This window comes from Lissotriton vulgaris, chromosome 3_1 (assembly GCF_964263255.1).
Source record: "Lissotriton vulgaris chromosome 3_1, aLisVul1.2, whole genome shotgun sequence".
In the NCBI taxonomy this organism is placed as follows: domain Eukaryota; kingdom Metazoa; phylum Chordata; class Amphibia; order Caudata; family Salamandridae; genus Lissotriton; species Lissotriton vulgaris.
The window spans coordinates 1422717315-1422738899 of NC_141689.1; the positions used below are offsets into that span (position 1 = coordinate 1422717315).

The 21585-nt window shown below is 45.3% G+C and overlaps 1 protein-coding gene across 2 annotated transcripts in view; it reads left to right on the plus strand.

Annotated features, from left to right (window-relative positions):
- The window catches only part of ZCCHC7 (zinc finger CCHC-type containing 7), a 281807-nt gene that overhangs the window by 140812 nt on the left and 119410 nt on the right, over window positions 1–21585 (plus strand). For both annotated transcript variants that reach the window (XM_086961897.1, XM_086961898.1), the window contains exon 6: window positions 11543–11578. In XM_086961897.1, the coding sequence (XP_086818023.1) occupies window positions 11543–11578 (36 nt within the window). The remainder of the gene's footprint in view (window positions 1–11542; window positions 11579–21585) is intronic.

Genomic DNA, 21585 nt, shown 5'->3' on the forward strand with positions numbered 1-21585 from the left:
TAAGTGGTGAGGTTAAAAATGTCTTAATTGTATCAAAAAATTCCTTTATTGCCTGATCAATAAGACATATTAAAATATGTGTAGGAAAACTGAGCCAAATAGATTGAATGGCTTGTTTCCTATAGATTTACGTGCTGGTCAACATGTTTCTGCCAATGTTGGTGTTAATTTACCTGGCATTCGTCAGGACCTATAGTGTACTAAACCCCGGCGGTATGGACACGCTAAGGCCCACCCTACCAAAGGACGTGAAAGGAAAAACTTATGTCAAAAAAGTGCAACAAAATGATAGGTACTCGCAATTTTGGAGACCACGCAAACATTAAAATGCACCTGTGGAGGAAAGGGAGACAGACACACATGAAAAAGACATACAAACAATTAGATAGCTTAAATCAGAGGTGTGTCAACTGTCAACAGTGACTCTGGGCTCTGGTGATACCAACCACACATTCCCACAGGGGGACTAGCGGTAAATTCGGGGCTCCGCCTGTGGGTATGTGCAGGTCTACGGTAGTGTACAGCAGACCTATAATGCCTTAATCGATGGACTAGGCTCTGATCGATAGGCACAAGGATGTGCCCATCGAGGCGCATGTGTGTATGAGAGCGCCTGCAGCCAGTGAGCTATAAGTGATCACGAAATACTAGCGCTACACATCCAGAACTGCGCTTGGTATAGCGCGTGGGAGCAAGTGAAGGATCAATGGGCCAAAGGCCAGTGAACTCTGTTTAGTGCAGGCGAAGTTAAAACAAAAAATAAAAACTTTTTTAAAAAGGGTTCTCACCTGACAGGTGAGATTCTATCACACCATAGACCTCTGGAGGGGGGTGGTGACGCAATTGGCACACCCTAGGGGAGGAGGGGAACACAGGGGTTAGACTACATCAAATGCGCGAAAAGGGAAGCAAACTACTTAGCTGGTAGCGATTCCGTGGCGTTTAAAGCACTTACGCCCTCGGCATCAAGCACCCACTTGGTACCTGCTACTACCCTTGGGAACCGGGTCTCGTGGATGCAGGGCTGAGACCGGTGCCGGGATAATATGGACAGAAAGCGAGGACGCTCGCGTTTCCTGGGTGGGCAGGGCCTGCGTGGGAGCGCGTGGCCAGAGCCAATCGGTGGCCGCGCTGTAGTGAGGATAGGAGGACGTCTCAGAAAAGAGTAGAGCGGAGAAAATGTTACCGTGATGAAATTCCTGAAACTTTATTGAATCCCGCGCTAGTGTGAAACACCACACGCGGGGGTAGCAGCCTGTGCAGGCGGTACAGTTTTGACAACGGCGGCTTGAACGGATGCATTATCCAGAATACATAACGCATGTCCAAACAACCTGTGCAACGGTGTGTGCAGATGGTTCAGTTATTGAATGGATACAGTAGTCTGAACACATAGCGCATGACCATGGTGATCATAGTGTATGTGAATATGTGCAGAGACCATTATAAACCCGGTGACCACCATAAAAGGCTGGGGTTCTCCTAGGACCAGCGCACACTAGACTCAGTCTCAGCTAGTGAGGGTACCGCAAGAATGATGACATTCTATGCCTAAAGGGAGGTCCCATGTGGGGACCAGGGCGAGATGCAACGTCTGAGAGTTGACCATGTGACACGAGATGGTGGGATCAATACTGCTAGAATGTGGGGAGATGTTCCCACTGCGTATGATCAAGAGTAGCCAAGTGACAGAACACATATAGGCCGGCCAGAGGCTACTGGTCATGTCCGATGCTGATTGGCTCAAAAGGATGTAGTGGGGGACTGGAGTAGTTCATTTGAGGATAGATGACCACGGGATTTCATCGTTCAGTCCGTGGATATGGGTACCCAAACGGTACACCCACCTCTGCTCTTTCTCAAAGAGTCTGTTAGTAATGTTTGTGCCTCCGTTTATTTGCTCAATTATGGTCCACCTTAGATCGTTTGTGGGATGGTTAGTCTGCAAAAAATGGTCACTCATTTTGGTTGAAGCTTTTCTGCATCTTATGTTGCTCCTGTGTTCACAGATCCTCTGTTTGACTTTACTCGTTGTCATCCCGATATATTGTAGCTCGCAGGGACATGTGATTAGATAAATCACATTGGCAGAGTTGCAGTTGGTGTGGGTTTTCTGTATCCAGATTTTCCCTTGTTCTATTGAGAGGGTTTTGGTGGCTGCCGTCAAATGGCAAATACTGCAGTTGGAGCAAGGGAAGTGTCTGTGATTTTGGGCAGGCCCCATGCATCAGTGATGCTCCGGATTGGGGTGTCCGTGGTCTCTTTCGGTCGGGTGTGTACTAGGGCATCCTTCAGGCTGCGTCCTTTTCTGAAACAAAACAACGTTTTTTCCCATGTCTTTTTTGTGCTTGTGATAATTTTTCAGTTTTTGTTGATGGATTTTTTCATCAGGTTAGAAAGACTGCTGTAAGTAGTCATGCAAGTCAATGGCGGCACCTCTGGGGTTCTCTCAGAGGTCTAAAGGAGGGCTTCCCGTGGTTGATTACGTGCCCGTTTGAAGCCCTTGCTAAGGATGTTGCTCGGGTATCCTCTTGCTTGCAGTTTGTTGGTGAGACCTGAAGACTGTTGTTTAAAGTCCTCAATGTTGCTGCAGTTTCGTCTGATCCTCAGACATTGGCCATAGGGTAGATTTTCTTTCAGGGGGCGAGGGTGAAAACTGGTGAATTCTAGCAGATTGTTTTTCGCGGTGGGTTTGTAATGGGTTTTTGTCAAGAGGGATGTACCTGTGTTGGTGATGACCACGTCCAGGAAGACCACTTCGGTCAAACTGACTGTGTGGGTAAACCTGAGGTTTTTGTCTGCTGTGTTGATCCTTTCTATAGTCACGGAGCTTAAAACTCAGAAGGACGTCGCAGGTTCGGTGATCACCTCCGACTTGCAATGTAACGAGCTGACAACGTTTTTTGTCAGGATGGTTGAGGACATTTATAAAAGCTTTCCTACGGTTCTTATAGGTCCTCCTGAGACATCCTGCGACCCTATGGATGGTATCTTTGAGGTTTTTCCCCCATCACCCAAGAGGTTTTACTGACACTTTGTTCCAAGTTGAAGTCAGGTTCTCCTGCTGATCCCTCGATTGCTGACCAATTCCAAAAAAATCTACCTACCATCATACACCCTCTGGAACTGGTGATTAATGGGTCCTTGACTGCAGCGGTCGTGCCCAGGGCTTGGAAGCAGGCCAGGGTAATACCGCTGCTCACGAAACATTCCTTAGACCCCGAAAAACCTGAATGTTTTCGGCCTATTTCCCTGTTACCTTGGACTGCAAAGATCACAGAGGCCTACATCAATTCTCTTCTCACCGAATATCTCACTGTAAATCACAGGCTCAACCCCTCTCAAAACAGCTTTCGGCCCGGCAACAGCACCGAGTCAGCGCTTCTGGCCGTGGCTGAACATCTTTGGAAGGCCTTAAACACGGGGCAGATGTCGGCACTGATCCTTTTGGATCTCAGTGCCTCGTTCGACACGGTGTCACATGCCATCTTGCTGATTCGTCTGTCAGAGGCTGGTGTCACTGGCTCAGCACTTAAGTGGCTGTCCTTCCTCGCAGACAAGATGTTTCAGGTGGTTGCCCCCCCCCCCCTTTTGCTTCTGGTACTTTTCCTATAGGCCAAGGGGTCCCACAAGGCTCGTCCCTGAGCCCTTTGCTCTTTAATCTTTATGTCCAACCTCTCGCATGTGTAGCCAGGAGCAGAGGGTTGACCATGGTCTCTTATGCCGATGATACTCAGTTGGTGGTGGCTCTCTCGCGTGACCACAAGCAGGACGCCAGGAAATTTCAGGGCGACCGCTCGGCGGTTGCCGAGTCAATGACCACCAACTGTCTCCAACTGAATACCAACAAGTCAGAAGTGCTGTTGGTGGGAGGGAACCATGATTGTTGGAGCGAGCTGTGGTGGCCCAAGGGTTTTGGCATGGCTCCCGTCCCTAAGCCTGTAGTGAAGAACCTGGGGGTCTGGATGGACACCTCACTAAATTTTCAGATTCAGACTAAAAAGGTGGCGGGAACCTGTTTTGGTTTGTTGCGCGGGCTCAAACCTATCCTGGCCTTCTTCGATGCCACAACTAGGCAGATCATTATTCAGGCCCTGATCTTGTCTAGGCTTGATTATGCTTGCTCGTTGTATCTGGGAGCTAATAAATCTGAAATACAGAGGCTACAGAGAGTTCCGAATGTGTCCACAAGATCTCTTGGCCTGCGTAGAACCTGCGCAGTGACCAGTGCCATCCGTCGCCTCCACTGGTTGCCCGTGGCCAGGCAAATTGAGTTTAAGGCACTGTATATAGCCTATAAAATTCTGAAACTGGCATCCCCACAAATTCTGACTGATCTCCTTTTACTTTATATTCCCATGCGATCACTTCGCTCAATGGGACAATGTCTGGTAGTCATACCCCGGGTGAGAAGGGTTTGCGCCGTTGGGCGCTCTTTTTGTAATAGAGCTGGCATTCTGTGGAACTCTTTGCTGGCCCACATTCGAGGACTCACTAATTATCTTCACTTTAGGAAAGCCATTAAAACATTTCTTCTTCCTTCCTTGTAGGCCTTCTGTGCTTCTGTGTATGCTATTTTCTTGCTGCTTAGCGCCGGGACGCCTCTTAGCTGGGACAGCTGTTGCGCTTTATAAAATTATAACATAACATAACTTACAGGATATGTTATTCAGATTTTCATTGACAACCTGGAAACACAGAGATGCACAAATTCCACATCACTCACATGGCTTGTTGAAACCATTTGGCACTAGAAAATGTACAACCAGGTTGCACAATGGTCAATGGTCTCACCCTTCAGTTGATTTGTTTACTACAAAAGAAAAGAAAATAAGATCCCAAGTCATTCAACTCAGCAGCATGGTTCTTGACACATTGCAATTTTGAGATCTGAATCCTACCTCAAAAGTGCATGAACATTGTAAAAGAGGCTGTACAGCTGGTTACACCACAATGTTATGCTTCAAATGGACCTTTTTTGGTGATTTTAAAGGCAACAACTACCTTTTCCACCATGTATTCTAAAGATACTACAATGCTTTTTTAAAGCTCCGAGTCCAGGCATCAATTCAAGTACACATGTCAGTCCTGCTCTCTCATAGGAATGGCTCACTAAAAAGCCTGTTATAAAAGACTCGTCGACGAAGAGTTCATCTTCTAAGTCTCCGTTGATGACTATGTTGATGTCGAGCTCGTCGACGTAGGTTCCATCGACAAAGGTACTCTCTCTTCAAAGTCAACCTCATCGACGTCAACCGTTTCGACGTCTGTTCCGTCAACTACTCTTTCAGTGACTCCGTCGACGGCGAGTCCGTCGACGGTGAGCCCGCCGACGAAGAGCCCGCCGACGAAGAGCCCGCCCATGAAGAGCCCGCCGACGAAGAGCCTGTCGACAACAGCCCCATCGACGACAGTCCCGTCGACGACAGTGAGTTGGATCAAAGAGAGACAAGTCATCTTCCTCCTACACTTATGCAAGATCTCCAGGGAATGCTGGCTGATTACCATCACCGGTTTCCCCCACAACAGACTGTCCCTGATGTTCCACCTCCATCAACGGAAGCGCCAGACCCACTACCTCAGACGGAGGTTCCTGCTTCACTGCGTCACCGTTCTGGTTCAGCACTTCAAATGGACCATGATTCTTCTACTCGGATGAGGAGGTCGAAGAGGGTGAAATGCCTGACAAAGCTACTAGTGTGGATCCTTGGGATGATTATATCATACCAATGCCTTCTCTACCCATTCCTTAACCGTCGGACTCTCCCCCTGAGGACATCGGGGGCTTTCACAACCTAATGCAACGTGCAGCAACCAGATTTCAATTGCCAGTCACAGTAGAACACATGGATTGTTTGTTGCATGATTTTAAAGAAGCGTATAGGAAGGTCACATGGGCGATTCCTATCATTGATTATATCTGGAATGAAGGGATCAAGATTATGAAAACGCCTGCTTCTATCCCGGCTGTACTTTCTCGCATTGAGAAAAAGTACTGTGCTCCTCCTGATACTCCATCTTGTCTAATTGGTTATCCCTGACCAGATTCAGTAATATCGCAAGCCGCCCAGCAAAGATCCAAAAATCCGGTTACGCCAATATCAACGCTGCCTGATAAGGAAGGATGGAGATTAGACCTTTAAGGCAAAAAGTTCTCCACTATGGCAGCAGCAAATTCTCTGGCAAGACTCTGCCGTTATGACCGCCTGATGTGGTCAGATCTGGCGGAATTTATAGATCTCCCTGAGGACCATAAACGAGATGCAAGGAAGATACTTTTGCAGGGAGAACGAGCCGCATCTGAGATAATAGATTGCGCTCTGGATATTGCTAACACCAACTTTCGGCAACTTGCTGGTGCTGCAGTACTAAGACGCCAAGGTTGGCTTAAAGCTACATCTTTTAGGCCAGAGGTTCAAACAAAAATTTCAGACATGGCCTATGATGGTGATTCCTTATTCGGAAAGCACATTGATGCGGCCCTCCTTGCTATAAAGACTGATACCGATACGTCTAAATCGTTGGCCGCTCTACAATACAGGCGTGAATCTTTCCGAGGTGAAAGAGGTCGTGGTTTTGCATCAAGAGGAGGTTATCAAAATCAACAAAATAAGCAATATCAGGCACAATGTAGACATCCTTACGGCCAATCATCTTATCGACAATCCTCTTCAAATAGTTTCTCCTGTCAGGGCGGACGAAAGCGATAGAACAATCAGGGTCGCAATACCGACAGAAAGCAATGAGTTACGCAGGACGCCAGTCATCCTTTACTCCCTCCCCGTGGACACAAAAATGTCATCCTTTGCTCACAAGTGGCAACAGATCACCCCAATGGGTTCTCAACCTAGTCAACAACGGCCACACCCTGGTATTCATCAAACAGCCACCTACTACCCTGCCCAGGTGTCCCCCTTCCCCTTGTCTTCTCTTACTGTTCAAAGAAGCTTTAAAAATGCTTGGCAAGAATGCAATAGAGAAAGTTCCATCATCTCAAAAGGGAACCGGGTTCTATTCTCGTTTCTTCCTAATCAAGAAAAAATCTGGAGTGTGGCGCCCGATTCTAGACCTCCGCCAACTCGACAAATATCTGAAGAAGCAGAGTTTCCGGATGGTTCGGCTTGCCGAAGTTTTAAGTTGTCTAAACGAAGGGGATTTTATGGCTTCTTTGGATCTTGGGAATGCGTACTTTCACATCCCTATACATCCCAAACATCGCAAATCCCTTCGATTCACAGTGGCTGGTGTCCACTATCAGTTCAAGGTGCTTCCTTTCGGACTGAAATCAGCACCAAGAATCTTCATGAAATGACTGGCACCAGTAACAGCGACTCTGAGATCTCAAGGAATACAAGTGTTTCCTTATCTCGACGATTAGTTGCTCAAAGGTCCTTCGGAGCAAGCAACCGAAGATGATGTCTCTACATGTCTTCATCTCTTTTCGATTCTAGGCCTCACTCTCAACAAAAACAAGTCACAGCTACGCCTTCTCCAAGTGATTCCTTTTCTGGGAGCAATGCTGGACACAATACAGTGCAAAGTATTCTTGTCAAAAGAATGCCAGAATTCGTTTTAACAACCGACGCTTCCATGGAGGGATGGGTAGGCCATCTCCAAGACTTACAGATTCAAGGCAGATGGTCCCAAGAATACAGTCAACAGCATATCAACAGATTAGAGCCTCACGCCATCTTTCTCTCCCTGCAAGCATTTCTCCCGAGGATTGCGGGCTCCTCAGTGCTGGTCGGTATCGACAATATGACTAGCTTGTATTACATCAACAAACAAGGGGGAACAAGATCACTGTCTCTTTCACAGGAGGCTCAGGAACTGTGGTAGTGGGTTACGGCCCACAAGATAACAGTGAGGACAGAACACGTCAAAGGGCTTCGAAACACCTTGGCCGACACCCTGAGCAGTACTCTCTCGGGCTGTGGTGAATGGGAATTGGAGCAGAAGCAGGTGAACAGATTTTTCCAAGACTGGGGAAAACCAGCACTGAATTTGTTTGCAACGAGACAGAACAAGAAATGCCAGTATTACGCCAGCAGGTTCCCTCGAAAGGGATCGGGGGAATGCCCTGTCCATGCAATGGTCAGCGATTTGTGCGTATGCTTTTCCCCCAATACCGTTGATTCCGAGAGTGCTCCGCAAAATGAAAATGGAGGGTTGCCGTCTCATCTTGATTGCACCCCGGTGGCCAAGGCAATATTGGTTCCAGGAGCTGCTTCCACTATCTCAGGACAATCCCATCCGTCTAATACCAACACTCACGATGTTATCAAGAGAAAGGGGTCAAATACTTCATCCAGATCCACAGTCGCTGCGCTTGCACCTATGGCTCCTGATTTCTTAGAATTCAAAGATATGAACATCTCTCAGGACTGTCGTGAAATTTTGGCTAAGTTGCGTGCGCAGGGCACAGTCAAAACTTATCGCTTAAAGTGGAAACGCTTTTGTCATTGGTGCGAGGTGAATGATGTCCACCATATACAGCTCCTGTGGAACAAATTCTTCTTTATTTATTGTCTCTGTCTAAGGCTGGCCTTGTTTTTTCATCGATTAAAGTTCATCTTGCTGCGCTCTCCCGATTCAGGAAGAGTTCCAATAAACCTTCGCTCTGTTCCTCTTCGCTTGTCAAGCAATTTATGAAAGGACTCTTTCGAGTTTTTCCTCCGAAACGTGCTCCTCCTCCGGAGTGGGAGCTAAATACTGTGTTGGCTCAATTGCTGAGAAGACCATTTGAGCCCATACACAAGGCTGACCTCAAGTTTCTCGCATGGAAAGTTGCTATTTTACTGGCTCTGACATCGGCTCAAAGTGTTAGTGAAATCCAAGCTTTCACTATCGCAGAACCCTTTTTACATTTCTCTAAGGATTATGTGACGCTTCGAACAAATCCCAAATTAATTCCTAAAGTACCATCTCAATTTCACTTAAATGAACCGGTAAAGCTTAAAGTGTTCTTTCCAGATCCATCCACACCAGCTTAGAGAGCATTACACTCACTCGACATTAACCGTTGTTTAAAGTTCTATCTACAGGAAACTAAGGACTTCAGGCGATCCAACTAATTGTTCATGGCATATGGTCAAGCCACACTTGGGACTGCAGTAACAAAGGCAACAATAGCTAGGTGGTTGGCTTCTACAATTCATTTATGTCATGACAAAGCCAACAAACCTTTACAAAGAAAGGTCAGAGCGCATTCAACCAGAATTATGGCAACTTCTACTGTGCTGTTTGCTGGAGTAACTTTGGAAAATATCTGTCATGCTGCGAAATGGAAGAATGTCCACACGTTCACGAGACACTACTGTCTGCAATTTCCTCTGCCTCAGCGAATGTGACTCATGCAGCGTGCTGACAGGACACGACTTATGGAGCTACTTTCTATCCTAAACAAGAATCACAAAGTAATTGCTTCTAGGAGTATCGTACTGCCTTAAACAAACTTTCCAGACCCCCCTCGCCGCCCCTATACACAGCGGTGTTGGGAATAGCTTTCCCCTTCCAAGATGCATTCACTGGAATAATTACTGTTTACCTGCCTTGAGGCCAACGCCTTTGGTACTCACCTGACTCAGTATTTTGATATCCCCCACCCTCGTCCTGAGGAAGACCTGCCGCTGAGGATCACACTTACCCTTTTGCAATAGGGTCAAAACGTCGACGCCCCCAAATAGGCCTGCACCATACATCTGCCCCCTACATCTGATGCACAGATGATGTTTCACTGTGAAAAATAACAGTCTAATTAACACATTATATGCAAATGTGTCCATATGGGTAGGTCGAATTGTTTCTTAAGGGAGACCATTACAACCCATGTTGGCACCCTATATATATTTTTTGTAAATATTTAAAGGATCCCCTATGCTACTACCATTTCTTTTTCCTTTCCGTTTATTCTTTCACCTGAGCACTACCTTTTCACGTATCTCCTTCTCTCTGATAATAACCGTGTGGATATAACATTGTATATCAAAAATAACCAAAGTGTGATTCTACAATATAACTCAATGGTTGAATGATTACATTCGAGTTATCAGACTTTTTTGGAAGTGGCCTATATATATTTTTTCTATTTTTCTGTGTGTGCCTATGATCTCAGGTGCCAAAATAATTATACTTATGATAATGTTTTGAATTCCAAGTTACAATAGTCTAGGACCACTGTTTTTCTGAACTAAACGATACCCAGGTCCTTTTGACTTTATAGGGTAACCCCATTTTTGATAATGGGGTCTGCAATTTGCTCAGCAGGACGATGCGGCTGTAGGACAAGCCGTTCTTCAACATCTTTTTCACTAAGGTCAGATTCAGGTATTTATCATGATATACTACACTGTTTTCATGTGATGTATATATTTATTATATACTTTTTACTTTGAATATCTGCACTTTCCTTGTATGTTTAACCTTGCCTTCCATAGTTAATGTTTTTTTACATGCGTTATATTTATTTGAAGGTGGTTCAAGTTTATTAATGTTCCAACCTTTATGGAGGTGTCTTGGGAGTTTATAAACCCTGTCTCCCACCATCCTCAAACGACACTGTTTTAGCTTACTGCTTGCTATTCTGATTCAGGCATGTGAATCTATGAAAGATACCCCAATACTAGATAAGAAAACAGGTTACTTACCTGTAACTACTGTTATCCAGTATTGGTATCTTTCATAGATTCACGTGCACCCACCGTCCTCCCCGGTGAGACAGTCCTTTGGTTGGGATCCCTGCTTCCCACTTGTGCTAAGAAAATCTGAGGAGAACTGCTTCTGCTGGGAAGGTTCTAGAGGGTGCTGGTAGCTGATTGGTTGGAACTATTTTTTATTTCTTTTCATATAATGATGTAAATAGGCTACTAAGTTTTAGGCCTTTGGGCTTTCTTTTAGCCTACTACTGTTATTTACTAAGGCAATGCTTGTGCTTTTGTACTTTTTCCGTGGGACTCCTGCCTCGGCGACGGGGAATGATTCAGGCATGTGAATCTATGAAAGATACCAATACTGGATAACTGTAGTTACAGGTATGTAACTTGTTTTCTTAAACCTGCATCAACCATGACTTACCTTAAACTTGAGTTTTTATGAAAGGCTTTTTATAACTTATATTACATGCAAAGATATTCGTAAGTGGAAAATATTTTATTTAGACTTTTATCTGCCTATTGCTCAGTATATGGTGCTTCCAAAACATAGTTGTAGCTTTCACACAATTGTCTGCATCGTGGCAATACGCGCAAATCACATGAAAATCACTTTGCAATTTAACAATTGTTTTACTACTTTAATACAAGAGACTGCTTCCGACATTTAGCCTTACATTATACATTTAACTGATAGAGAAAGTGTGAGGCGGGTTAAAGAAAAAAGAAAAAAATAACTTATTGATTAGCTAGCATATGATGAACTAGTGTTGAATTCACTGTGACAGTGTTGTTGAGCTCTTGCTTGTACGACTGTTCCAGCAGATGTTAAAAGTAGTAGTTTGTAAATCACCTTTAAATGCTCCCATCTGATTGATATCTTTTTTTCCCAGGCATGTCCAGAAATATGGAGGCAATATCATCTAACAGTAAGTGCTGGACTTTTGTATAATATGAAACTGTGACAAGATGAGCAGAAATAACAATGTTTGCCAATTGATCTGGTTGTACACCACTCGTCTCCCTGTGCCTGTATTTTAGAGTGCTGCATAGTTATTGTGTGATGAGCAGTAGCATGATATATGGACTCAATCATAATGCACCATTGAGTAAGCTGAAGACTCAGACAGAAGACTGAGCATTCTGAAGACAGTCTGTCTACATGCTCTCCAGGAGTAGTGATTGCTGCCAAGTTTTCAAAATGCTTAAGTGTGACATTTCCAAGGTTTCAGTGTACTTCTGAGTGACATTCAACAACAAAATGTGTTACATTTATGAATGATGCTTTCTTGCAAGTAAAACCAATCAGTGAAGGGCACTGAAAGTGATACATATCAGAAATTTCACCCATTTGGGTAATGAGAAGCTCTGAAAATACCTTGAACCTGCAACGTATCACCATAATACTCATTCCGAATCCCAGAAAAGGAACGGCTAGTTGATGTGCTTGGCTGAGAAGCATGGCAAGCCCATAACTGCCAAATTTCTTTTTTTCCTATGTGTGACATTTCCATGTTTTTGGCGTGCCTACTTGTGACTTTTTTTTATACCTTATTTGTGACTGTTTGAGTAAAGTTTTTTCTCAGTATTGCCAGCTGCTTCTTTTCTGCAATATACTGGCTTTAAAATAGCTTTTAAATGAACATCCCAGAACAAAAAGTGATTTGGGTTAAAAGGCAAAACTGTCCAAAATTACACAGCACAGACGTCACTAGGTAGAGAATGTCAAGACCTCCGGAATCCTCCATTACCTCTCACTTACATGTACATACACATTTAGAAATGTTACAAATTGTTGTGTATGTTGTTTTTGTAAATATGGATTTATTTACAGCAAACCCATTTTAATCACGGTCTGTATTACAAATAAGGTGCACTGTCCTTGTTTGTGTTATTGTGCACCTTTAAGCAGGTGTATCAGGTGAAAACTGGGGCAGTGTGACCTATTACAATGAATGTGCTTCCCCCAGAGCAGCTGCAAACTCATGCTGCCCGGAGGGCAGAGCATTCATTGAACTAGAGAGCAGTTGCTTCAAAGCTGTTCTGTGTTTCTCTGTGCAGATAGCAATTCATCAGCAATTTATAGAGAGATTAAAGATCCCCCTGCAAGTGGGTGCAGTGAGTGACATCACCAGCCTGCCATGGGACCCCTTTAGCCCATCAAGAGGGCTGCCCTTGCTGGTGAGCTGGCAGTACAACACCTTTTTGTGCCACATTGTCAGTGCACTTCGGAGTGTGCACAGCCGCCATCTTAGGACTGGTGGGGACGCGCTCTAGCTGCCGCCACTTCCGGGCAAGATCCTACTTAGGCAAGTCTCTGCCGGACGCAGGGAAGAACTTACTGAAGCGGCTAGTGCAGTGAAATCTACCTTGCCCTAGGTCTTAGACCATCATCACTACTGCTGCTAGCTAAATCGCCGCAATTGAATTAAAAATTGTCTCTGCACTTACTTTAGTACCCGTATCCCTGTTCCGCCGTGGGAAGTCCAGTTTGTTGCAGAGGGAGAGCAGGGTAACTCTGGGTCTTCGGAGTGTGCACAGCCGCCATCTTAGGACTGGTGGGGACTGGTGGGGACGCGCTCTAGCTGCCGCCACTTCCGGGCAAGAGCCTACTTAGGCAAGGCTCTGCCGGACGCTCAGCGCAGAAGGAAGAACTTACTGAAGCGGCTAACGCACTGAAATCCACCTTGCCCTAGGTCTTAGACCATCATCACTACTGCTGCTAGCTAAATCGCCGCAATTTTTAAATTGTAATTACTACGCTTTTAAAAATTGTTGATGCTTTATAAAACTGCCAGTGGTATGTTCAATTCAGACACTCTGTTCATCACCACCCCCTTTTCTGAATCGTTTTTGGCCACTATAGGTGTGGCAGGGTATACTCAGACATGAGTCCCTTTCTCACTGCACCATCAGGATTCAAGCAAGCCGGGCCGAAGACCGCAGAAATGCCAGAAACCGGTCCCCGGTAGCTTGTCTCCTTTCTGGTGAAGAATTGGCTTGGTAGTTTAGTCTGCCCTGTTCCCATGATGCACTGGGCCAGGGACAGACTGATTTGCATATAGCCAGGTTCTGAGCTGGGATGGTGCAGTGAGATAAATAACGGTGATGGATCAAGCCCTGATCTTTGGACTGGGTAAGAGTGCTATGCTTAATTCAGACACTCTGTTCATCACCACCCCCTTTTCTGAATCGTTATAAAACTGCCACAGCACTTGTACAATTGAATGAAAAATTGTCTCTGCACTTACTTTAGTACCCATATCCCTGTTCCGCCGCGGGAAGTCCCGTTTGTTGCTGAGGGAGAGCAGGGTAACTCCGGGTCTTCGGAGTGTGCACAGCTGCTATCTTAGGACTGGTGGGGACGCGCTCTAGCTGCCGCCACTTCCGGGCAAGAGCCTACTTAGCCCGATGCTCGGCCGAACGCGCCCAGCGGGCGCGCCGGTGGTGCGCCAAAGGCAAGCTCGTCTGCGCCCGTCCGCGCCGAACCCGCACCCAGCGCCCAAACCCCTGCCTGTTCTCCTGCAAACAGTTTTTCCAAGGATGAACTGCTTAAACTAGACTCAAGAACTTGTGAACATCTGACCATCTGGTTTGACAACGGTATCGTTAACACCTTTAACTGCTCTTCCTGCGGGTTTCTGCTAAAGAGCGCACCTATATCTCCTTCTTAGGGCCACCAACCTGTGAGCATTGTTGAGAACAAATCTAAAATCTAAAATCACGAATCATCACCCACCGTCTACTAGTAAATACACCTATAGTAAGGATAGCCATACGGATAACAACCATAAAATGTTAACCCCTTAAGTGCTGCGTCGGTGCATTGGCCGACGGCAGTACTACCTCCCCAGTGCTGCGCACGACCATTGGACGGTCATTCAGCGCTAGTTCCAATGGACAGCGCAGCACTAGGGAGGGATGTTTACTAGCATCTACGAGGTTAAAAAACATCCTAATAAATGTAAGATCAATGTCGAAACATAAACATGAGTTAGGGGCATTGATAACAGACAACTCTGCTGACCTCGTGTTCCTCACGGAAACATGGGCATCCGAATCGTCAGGGCCTGATTGGAATATAGCTGTTCCTAACGTCTACTCGGTGGTACATGCTGATAGAACTGGCTCAACGGGAGGCGAAATAGCAATAATTCACCGCTCCGATTTCAAAGTAAACATTCTCCCACAATTAGGTCTGGAGGCAGAAACTATGACCTTCAATGTCAAGGACAGAAATCAAATAATATTTTCAGGTCTATTGGTTTACAGACCCCCGGGATTAAGAGCCCCCTTCATTAAAGCACTCCATACCTTTTTGGAATCCACCCTTGACGCAGCCACTTTCAAGGTCTTAGGTGATTTTAATTTTCATTTAGAGTAGAATAATAATACTGAAGCGGCCACTCTAATTGACAATTTCCAAAGCTTTGGGAGGGATCAGATAGTTTCTAAACCAACACACATAGCTGGCCATACGCTTGATGGTATTTTCACAAACAATTACCATATCAGGATTAAAATCTATTATGCCAGTTCCATGGTCTGACCATGCAGCCATTCTCTTTAATCTGCAAACCAATTTCTCGCCGTAGGGATCACTTTCTCCCAGTCAAAACACGTCCCTGGAAGAAGCTTCAAGCGAATCAACTTGCCAATGTTCTATCTAAAAAAAAACATTATCTGGAACCTATGACAGGAACAGTGGGGCCAGCCACTTTAAAGCATGGATTAGCCTAGCGATAAACGAGCTGGCCCCAGAGGAATCCAAAAAACCTAGAAGACACTCGGTCACCTCACCATGGTACACTCCGGACGTCAAATTAATTAAACTTAAATGCCGTCGTTATGAGCGGATCTGGAGATCCGATTATAGCTGCCAAAAGAGGATAGAATATACTAGAGTCCTACTTGAATATAAGACAAAGATAGAACAGGCCAAATCGGCCTTCTTTACCAAAAAAAATTCAAGAGGCCTCAAACTCCTCTAAGGAATTTTTTAAAACTGTCGCACATCTAGCTAAGAGTCCCCGTGATACCATCTTTGCCCCAGATCAGAACTTTGTGGAAAATGTAGCACTGTTCTTCCAGCAAAAAGTCCAGGCGGTCCATGACGATCTCCACATCTCATCCATTAGAATAACAATGAGCCACAGAGAGGACACAGTACCAGGCACTAACAAACTCTCACAGTACTCACTTTTAGATTAAACACAGGTGGCGAGCCTGCTAACCCAGACAAAAAAGGGATCACCTTTGGACCCTTGCCCTCCATACATACTACATTTGGTACCCGAGGTAATCAGCTCTATTCTGACCCCTCTGCTTAATGAGATCATAAGCTCTGGTGTATTCCCTCTCAGTTGAAAGAAAGCATGTATAAGGCCCATCCTTAAAAAAGAGGCCCTTGACCCTATGGAACCTAAGCACTATCGACCGATATCTTGCCTTCCCTTACCGGCCAAAATTCTTGAAAGAGCCATGAATCGGGAGCTTATGCAATACAAAGATCATAATAACCTATTAGACTCCACGCAACATGGATTCAGGTTGTCACTCTACGGAATCCACCTTAATTATGGCAACAGAGGATATCCAGAAGACTATGGACGATGGTGGAAGAGCTGCCCTGATTCTATTAGACCTAACAGCAGCATTTGATACCGTTAATCACTGGGTCCTATTGAACAGACTTGGAACGCTAGGCATTACAGACACTGCCTTAACCTTACTCAAGTCTTTCTTAGATGCCCGACTGCAGCAAATCCATTGGGGAGGTCTCCAACTGCTTCTATACTATTAAGGTTCTCCGGAAAATCCTACCATACATTTCTTTCACTCTGAGGAAAACTGTGATGGGAGCCTATGTCACGTGTAGACTACTGTAATGCACTATATCTAGGCACGGGGGAAAACCAGCTTGCAAAGCTCCAGTCAATCCAAAATGCAGCAGCTAGAGTCTTACTCAATCTCCCCAGACGCCACCCGGCATCCCAAGCCATACGGGAACTTCATTGGCTCCCTGTTAGGCGTAGAGTTCAATTTAAAGCCCTCTGTCTGGTCCACAAATCTCTCAATTAAAAAGGATCAGAGGATCTTACTAATCTCTTTCTTTGCTATGTGCCTCCTCGCACATTAAGATCTGGCAGCCAAGATTTACTTTGTTTGCCAAGAATAAAGAGAGCCCGATGGGGCGGCAAATCTTTTTCCTTCCAGGCATCGAAACTGTGGAACACCATGCCCATCGCGCTGCGCTCCGATACGAACAGAACTAATTTCAGGAAGGCGCTAAAAACCTGGCTCTTCTCTATGCCCTAATTGCTGTCTGTATTTTCTTCTGTTCCATAGCGCCAAGACGCCTCGGCATAAGCGCGCTTTAAAAATAATTCAGTCAGTCAGTCACTTCTTAAGGGAATGTTTGTCTGTGCGCCCATGTTGGTATTACAGCACAGGCGCAGATGTAAAGTGATTTTCTTATCTACCTGGGGCCAGCCCCATGCAAAAGAGGAAATGCCCTCCGAAGATAGCGCTGATGCTACATGTGTGCCAGTGCTATCAGTATTACAGGAGAGGCTGTACAAGCTTCTGCTGCCCCTTCCATATTTTCATAGTGCTCATGGGGCGCAGAAACCGGGTGCATGAACCTGTTGCGCTACCAGGCCACTGTTTAAAATACGACTACTGGGACTTGAATGGTCCAATTGGAGTGAACCAAAATTACAATACCCAGAAAATTTAATAATGTTAAGTGAATGCTCAAGAATTGGCCATTTATCAATCAAATACATGTCACTGAAACCACTTTGTTTCTTGGACTCAGATGGATAAAAGGCACAGGATCTTCAAAGGTGACGTCAGATGATAGGCAGCCTCAAACTAACGAACTGATCATAAATGGATATCATGACATTAAATCTCAAAGAGAATGTCACCCTAAATCTTGCTGAAGTGACAAAGTACAGTATATCTCCTCAAAACGGAGACTCCTCTTGAGATAAAATACACAGACAGGCAGAGGGATAAACATAAGATGCAAGTTACTTAATCCTACTCCCCACGGAACACCACTTTGTAACTTGAAGGCCCTTCTAAAACTACCACAAAATCAATCAACTTTGAGGATTGGTATGGAAGCTAGTCCCCAAGTAACGCTGTGTCAATGTGACCTAAGTCAGTCCTGGCCTTTGCTGCCATCATTCCGTTGCTTTCTGTGACATGTAGTTGTCTTTTTTCCATTTAAAGGGGCACCAATGATACAGTATTCTAATGGTGTTGGCTTCCAGGCCAGATTTGCCTTCGAGCGTAAACCTCCAGACACCGATAACCTGCTATTCTTACAGTTCTAGATAAATGAAAATGTAATGCAGAATAGTCCATGTTTGGTCTCTACTCAGAATATTTCCCTGTAAACTTTATGTGGAAGGGGAACATTTGTGTAGTATGGAATGTTATTTCAGTAGTCTTTAAAGTGAGGATTGTGCTGGAAAATACAATTTTGTACGTTATTCAGCATTAATTTACCATGATTCAAAATGTCAAAGTCTCTGCATAACGTGGCAGGGCAGTGCTACACATTTTGCCAAACGTGATCAAAAAGTTACACAGTCCTGCCAAGTAGCATACATCAGGTGTTAATCTAACGCATTTCAGTGTGGTGGTCCACATCACCACACTGAAATGATTAGTCACGTATTATAACGCCTCTTTCGATGTCAAGCAGAACCCTGCTATAATGCAAATGATCGACTGAGCTGCAGTGGCTGTCAGCGTAGTGTGCATTGCTCTCAGCAAGCAGAAGCTAAGGGGGCTGGCTAGATCTGCTCGCTGCTCCTCAAGTACTGCTACAATGTATCCAAGTTGTAAAGACATACCCGACGCACGTGGCACCTAACTTAAAGTTACGTCACAGTCTGTGCCCAATGGTAAAGTAGACTGACACTGAGACACAGTTTAATAGGCTAGGTGAGTCACGGATCTTTCTCCTGCTGCTGCCTGCTCTTCTTGAAGTCAAAATGCCCAGATCCTCCCAACCTCGCCGCTCTCACCACGGCGGGGATGAGGTGATCGATATATGGCATGACCTAATACCAGCTGCGCTGACTTTTACCATCATCGGTGCAGGGCAAGCCGCCAGACTGGGAGCTGCTTACTCTGCGGCTGGTGGTAAATATCATGAAACCCAGCTGGATGGGATCCTGCCTGCCCTGACTCAGCCACAGACAGGCCCAGAGCAGCCGACTCACAAGTCACTGAGGCAGCGTCAGGGGCAAGCCATCTTGAGAATGGGATTGACCAATAGAGAAGCTGCTGTGCTCACCAATTGCATGATTGACTGCACCGCGGCAGCAGTATCGCATGTGAGCAGTACCCAACCCAGCCCTCTGGGCCGCACCGCGGTCAGCCGGGCTTAGCTGCCCAGTGACGATGATGAATAATCAATAAGTGCCTGAGAGAGCTGGTAATATATTTAAAAAGATGTAATTAATAATTATAGCAAACACTTCTGTAACTGCCATGTATAAATTGTTGTTGCTCTGAGCCATGTGACTAGGTTAGTGAAGCGCCCTTCCATTTCTGGTGCTTTTTAGCAGTTTTAAGATCCTCTTAGAGTTTCTTGTTACTCAAAAGCAAATAATTTCTGATATTTCCATGCATATGGCAGAGTAAGTTGTGCTCAGAGAGAGAAGGCAAGTAGATGGTGGAAGGGTAGGCGAGGGCAATTCTCCACGTTTTTCTGCATTGCAACGTGGAGCAGGTTTGAATAGCTGGTGGGCGGCTCTCTTGTTTTTCGGCCCACAGCAAGCCTTATCAATTGGGGATAAATTGCAAGCAGTGTATGGCAGGCACTAGGCCTCGGTCCCTTTGGCAATGGCTCGAAAGTGGCCCGCGTTAGGCCGGTGCGGTTTTCTCCAAGCCGTGGGGACTAGCACAAACCCATGCTTTTGCTTAAGCCTCTGCCCTCCTTGCAACTCTGCTACCCATGTAAAGACAAGCATTGGCATAGCCAGTAGGTCTCGCTTTTGGGACCTTATAAGTGTTTAGCCATGCAACAGTTGATGTTGTTGCATCAAGGATATTGTGCTGCATAACTAAATACTTATAAGGTCCAAAAACGAGAGCTTATGGCTATGCCAATGCTTTTTTCCCTGTAATAGAGGAAAAACATATGGCAGTGTACACCGTTTTTTCCCCCAGCACCAGGAAACCATTGGGATGTTTGGGTGCTATAAACAAATTGATCTACATTTACAAAATAAGTGTGGTGAAATGAACCTAAGTTTACATTTTTTGCATGCAATGTAATTTATATGGCAATTATAAAGCTATGTGGTACACAGCTCACTTTGGTAGTGCCATGCCCAACGTATTCTAGCCACTATGTTTGCCTGACATAAAAGGGATCTGTGATCTGCCATTCAGTTACTAAGCAGCCTGCTCTACCCAAAAATTACCTATATCTCGCATGAGACTGCCTACTTTAAATGAAGCACAGTTGGCACAGTTTTAGCAGTGCAGACTTCCTCGTTCCTACATAGTGGCATGTGGCATTACGCTACTCTTCATTTCGCAAGCTGTGTCCCTCCTTTACATCCTGCCAGGTTCAGACTCCCTGTCTCTTCTCAGCTGGTCATGGCCTTTATGTAAAACTAGCAGCCCGCCCCAGCTTTGCCTGGGGTAGAAAGGGCCTGGGGGCAGTACACCCACTCCCGCCCCGACCCCCTCCCGCACCGACTCCCTCCCGCCCAACTCACTCGCGCCTCACTCCCGCCCCGACTCACTGGTGCCCCCCTCCCGCCCAGACTCACTCGCGCCCCCTTCCCGCCCCGACTCACTCGCGCTCCCCTCCCGCCCCGACTCACTCGCGCTCCGACATTTTAATTTACTGCTGCCTCCTTCTTGCCTCCCCCTGCATCACACAGTCTCACTTTCCCTTTCCTTACCTGTGCCGCCGCTCCTCACTGCACAGCCGCTCGTCACTGCACCGCTCTCCTCCTTCGTCATAACGCACGTCGCGTAGCGGCCAGTGCTAGGTCCCGGCCGGCGCTACTTTCAGGGGACTACTTTGTTTACAAACTTAATTTTTGTAATTTACTTTTTTTATTTTTATTTATATAGCCTATGTCCACCTACACACCCTGACATTTTCATAGATGTATCGGATGTGTAGATTGGCGCTGTGGTTCCCGAGTTTACCTGGCCAAAAGGTGCAAGTTCTCTCTTTATAATAGTAGTATAGATAAATAATGCAGGCATTGAGCTATCAGTCAAACTTACTACTGAACATCAACCGAAAATACAAACATAAAAAGCTATAAGATGTGATCACAAGGAGCGATAGCTCAAAAACTACAAATGGATACACAAATCACATGTGAGGCGGCTGTGGGACACAGGAGAGCCGCTGTTACCAGTCTAAGAAGTCCTATGATGTTCAAAATTAGGTGCAGCCCTGTCTATTTCAAATGCAAAACTGCAAGTGCCAGAAGTGTTTATTTTTGCAGTTGTTAGTTGAAAAAGCTGTTTTCATCAAAGTGCAGCTACCAATTGGCACTGTCTGGTATTAGAATATTTACGTTTATTTTATTTATTTTTAAATTGTGAATTATGTATTGTTAAAATAGTGGCCAATGTAGGGGGATCAGAAGATTTAAGCGATTCTGTGGCTGCAAAGTTTACAGCATAATTATAGATTAACCAACTTTGCCTTATAATTTACTACATCATTTGCAGATTACACACAATATCGTTCCTAGCTACAATAAATGAAAATAATACGGTCAGAGAGGGATGCTAAGCTGTCATATTTTTTTAGACGATACTGCAAGTCAAAGCAAATAATGTCATAAAACGGATTAAATGTTAAAAATAAGCAATGTGGTATTGTAATAAAACAAAGGGCGGTCATTTTACTGAGAAGCAGGCTGCCTCCTCTAGT